The 3,915-nt window shown below is 35.9% G+C and overlaps 1 protein-coding gene across 1 annotated transcript in view; it reads left to right on the top strand.

The window, feature by feature from the left end:
• Positions 1 to 3,915, top strand: part of LOC106156419 (centromere protein I-like) — a 41,552-nt gene that overhangs the window by 120 nt on the left and 37,517 nt on the right. The window contains exons 2-6 of the mRNA XM_086996650.1: positions 577 to 717; positions 1,230 to 1,367; positions 2,278 to 2,396; positions 2,976 to 3,083; positions 3,530 to 3,625. Coding sequence (XP_086852776.1) covers positions 588 to 717; positions 1,230 to 1,367; positions 2,278 to 2,396; positions 2,976 to 3,083; positions 3,530 to 3,625 — 591 coding nt within the window. The 5' untranslated portion in view covers positions 577 to 587. The remainder of the gene's footprint in view (positions 1 to 576; positions 718 to 1,229; positions 1,368 to 2,277; positions 2,397 to 2,975; positions 3,084 to 3,529; positions 3,626 to 3,915) is intronic.

Raw genomic sequence — 3,915 nt, 5'->3', positions numbered from 1 at the left:
GTAAGTTATTTACACAAACTAAAGCTTATGTTTTTATTTTTCAGAATGATGAAGTATTTGTAGAGGTCCGTTTGAGAAAAAGCTGGTCGATTAAAACATTCTTCGTTTAGAAACCCAATGACATTTGAAAGTTCTCCAAACCTAGATTTTTGCGCCAAATCCCAATTTTCATTAAAAATGCAGTATTCTACAAGTTCTCTTAAGATCACGAATCATTGTTCAATATTTTATAACATTTCTAGTTGAATTATGCTGTTCTAAGTGTCCGCTATAGTCTGACATTCAGAAGAAATATTGAAATCAGATCCTTTATTTGAGGTTTTTAAATTCATTTTCAGTGCCTAAATTTGTGATATTTTCATATGCAAACAGTGTACCTCTGAGCTTTATTTTCTCTATGATGTATGCAGATTGACTATTCTAAAATTAATCATTTCCGGTATTCTTTTATATGTGTTCTATGGTCCACAATGGAAATACATATTTCAATTTTGTTTGTGTTATACATATATTGATTAATCAATTTTTTAATATTTTTACTTTAAATAGTGAATAAATCATATCATTTCATATAAGGATCCACAGCAATGTCCACCAGGCCATCATCTGGGAAGCAAACAAATAAGTCCAAAGACAAGAGATCAACAGCTGAGCACAGACACAGTGAAGATCATGAACAAAGAAACCTTGATGATGCAGTGGCCTACTTCACAAATGGTAAGCAATTCAATTTTGAATAATTATCATCATCATCATCTATGGACCAGCTGTTACCATATCTACCTCTATGATACTCACACCTCATAGTTTTTATTTTCAGCTCATCACTGTAGCACTTTTTAGCTATTCCTTTTCCACCATCAATGCTTACTAGTTCTCTAAATGTGGCATAATATATTATAATATGGATACTATGTGACACAAGAAAAAAGTGGTATTTAGTGAACTATGCATCTAACTTTATGAGTTCATCCAATCTTATCTCAAGTGATTCACAGTAAGTCCCTTATAAAGGGATGGAGTACTTACTAGTACACTAGTAAAGCTTGGTACATGTAATTGAAGCTAAACTTATGACACTCATTTTCTCATGATGCTGTTTTGTATATGTCAGCCCAAAAATATCAAACATTTTCATCAAAGAATATTTGTTAATTTTCTTCAGAGCCCAAAAAATACTTGTAAATTTCCTTCAGAGCTTTAAAAAAATATTTGTCAATTTTTTTCAGAGGACTCCAGCACCAAGGTACGTAACAACCTGCCACTGTCCCTGTCACTGGAGACTATAGAGGACCAGGCTAAGGACAATGGGCTGGGGACAGAGCATATAGAGGCACTAGTGGATGTGGCAGCCTCCTCTAGATTTCGTAAGTGTTAGGGTGTATTTCCAGAGATTTAGATCGACCCAGGGATTAAAATTTAGATCGACCTAACTCCCTGGGGGTTCAGGCTAAATTGCAGTCAGATGATCGCGCACCATAGTTAATTACCCCTTTACAGCTTTTAGTAGGCGGGACAGATGCTTAAGCCAGCTAAGCTGACAGTAATCTAGTGAGACTCCCCACAGGGATAGATCGATCTAAAAATCTATGGAAATGGGGTGATAGATATAAGTTGGGGGAGGTGTATGTGTCTGGGGTAGTGATGACATTTGCTAGTTTATCAAAATGCTAAAACTGGCGTAAATTGGTTGAACAAAACAGGTTTGATTTGGTTTAGTCAAATTTAAATAATTTGGAGAAAAAAAAGTGATAAAAAAGTAGCCTATTGATTTTGCTAACTGTGAAAAATTGCTGGTGCTGACCCATTGTATGTCGTGGCAACATCCTCTAGATTCTGTAAGTATTAGATATGAGTTGGGGAGGTGTGTGAATGACATGGCAAGTTTTTCTAGATTTAATTAATACAACTAAGGGCTCATTTCCAATGTGCTATCAAACCATATAGATGGACCCAACTCCACAGGTACTCTCAATGAATGCAGTCAGAAAAAAACTTACCTGTCTCCTTTTGTTTCCAATGATTGCATTTAGAGTCCCCCAAAATTGGATCCATCTACTAGTATATAGATTGATACTCATAGTTTATGGGGAAGAGCCCTAAGAGTCAAGGTGTTGTGTATATGCATGGCATAGGAGATTCCTCTAGATTTAGTAAGTATTGGATACAGTTATGTGCCAGGGTGGTGGATGTAGTACTTATAGAACAGTGCAAAATATATCTATAGACATTGGTTATGATAATAAATTACTAGTAAGCTTTATGTATTTCTTTCAGCTGACAGTGTCAACATACGGCTGATCAAGAGCCTGATTCCTAATGACAAGGTGACAGCAGAGTCCTTCCTCACAGCAGTCTCTTGGATGTGTACCAATAAACCTTCATCTAATGTACAGGTATGCCTTCTTCTCATCTTACGGTTATATCCATGTTATCTACGCATCCCACAGCTTTTGTGTGTCCCATATCTTATTTCACAAACATTTAATAACAGATCAGTGGCAGTTATTTAACAACCCCTGTCTCTGCTCCATCTCAAATCCACCCACACCAACCTTAGGGATCTGTATTTTATAACCTTGGTCTTGGTAATCAAATGTGAAAAGCATGGCTGTGATACAGGCATGGTGTGGTACTTAAGACTCATATAAAGAAAGGGATCTGTAAAGTGTGATTTGTTCCCATCCCATTCTGAATTTTAAAATTTTCCCAAAATTAATTTCTCACTCAACTAGTTCCTTGAAATGATGGAAAAACACACTGAAGTCAGAAGCACATTTCTAGTATAATCTATTTAAGTGGGGGTATTTTATAATAAAGCATTTTTGATTTATCCAAAAATGCAAATATTAAGTTGGTGTTTTTAAGCCACCAGAACTCTCCGTATAGAGCTGTTATTATTGCTTGCATTTTCAGGTTTTAATAAAAGACCACTTTCATCACACTGACTGTAAGCATTTTGTTTTGTATTTCAGTCTATGTTGATACGTTGGATGATCATTGTCTATGATCTGGTGGAGGAGCAGCAGAAGGTGCAGACTCTATATGGAATGATCTTCTTCTTCACTGAGAATGAAACCATGGTATGTAACAACTGGTCTACTCTGGAGGATGAGGAGGGTTGTTAATGGGGATGGGCACAGGGATAAGAAAAATAGGCATTGGTCAATCATCCAGATTTGGGTCAAATAAAGCCGTTAGGTGACCTCACCCAAAATTAATAACTGTATATTATTATACTTAAATTTACTGGGGGGTATGGTATGGGGCTCATGAAAAAATCTGTATTGAGCAAGGTGCCATGTCCCCTCAGGACATTACTGCATAAGAAATTTAAATACTTTTAATGCTTTAACTCCATGTAAATTTGTGATGTTAAAATGTTTTCCAGCAGCTTTATTAGCTAACTAGGAGGAGAGATGCGTTTATATTTTGAATCTGTAACTGATTATCTGTAAAACATTTGTGTCTCACCATTTTGTCTTTGTATAAATTTATGTGGGTTATATTTATTATATTGATATTGCAGTGTCCACATGTATGCCAGCTCTTGTATCTGATGACCAGGAAGGAAGATGTCCGCATGTTTAGGATCAGACATCTGCTCAACTTGCAGCTGAAGATGGTAAAGTACTGTTATTGTTTAATACTTAAAACAAAAATAAACTCAAGGCTTCTAATGTATTGTTGCTGATGCAGTGTCTCTGTCAAATGGGGTTCTTAAAGCTTGCTCCTTGTATAGCAGTCTGTGCCAAAAACTTTTTAGACTACTAGCCCTTCGGGCTAGCAGACTCTCAAACTTTACTAGCCCGAACCAAAAAACACTAGCCCAATTTAAATAATTCATTAAAAAAGTTTAAGCAGATGTTGTAAAGAGTTGTGGTACCATACTGTGCTTTTTTGTAAACCTTATTA

Source organism: Lingula anatina, chromosome 10 (assembly GCF_051362555.1).
Source record: "Lingula anatina isolate TDL-2025a chromosome 10, LinAna3.0, whole genome shotgun sequence".
Taxonomy (NCBI): Eukaryota; Metazoa; Brachiopoda; class Lingulata; order Lingulida; family Lingulidae; genus Lingula; species Lingula anatina.
The sequence above is the reverse complement of the archived record's forward strand: the minus strand, read 5'-3'. Positions and strand labels throughout refer to the sequence as shown.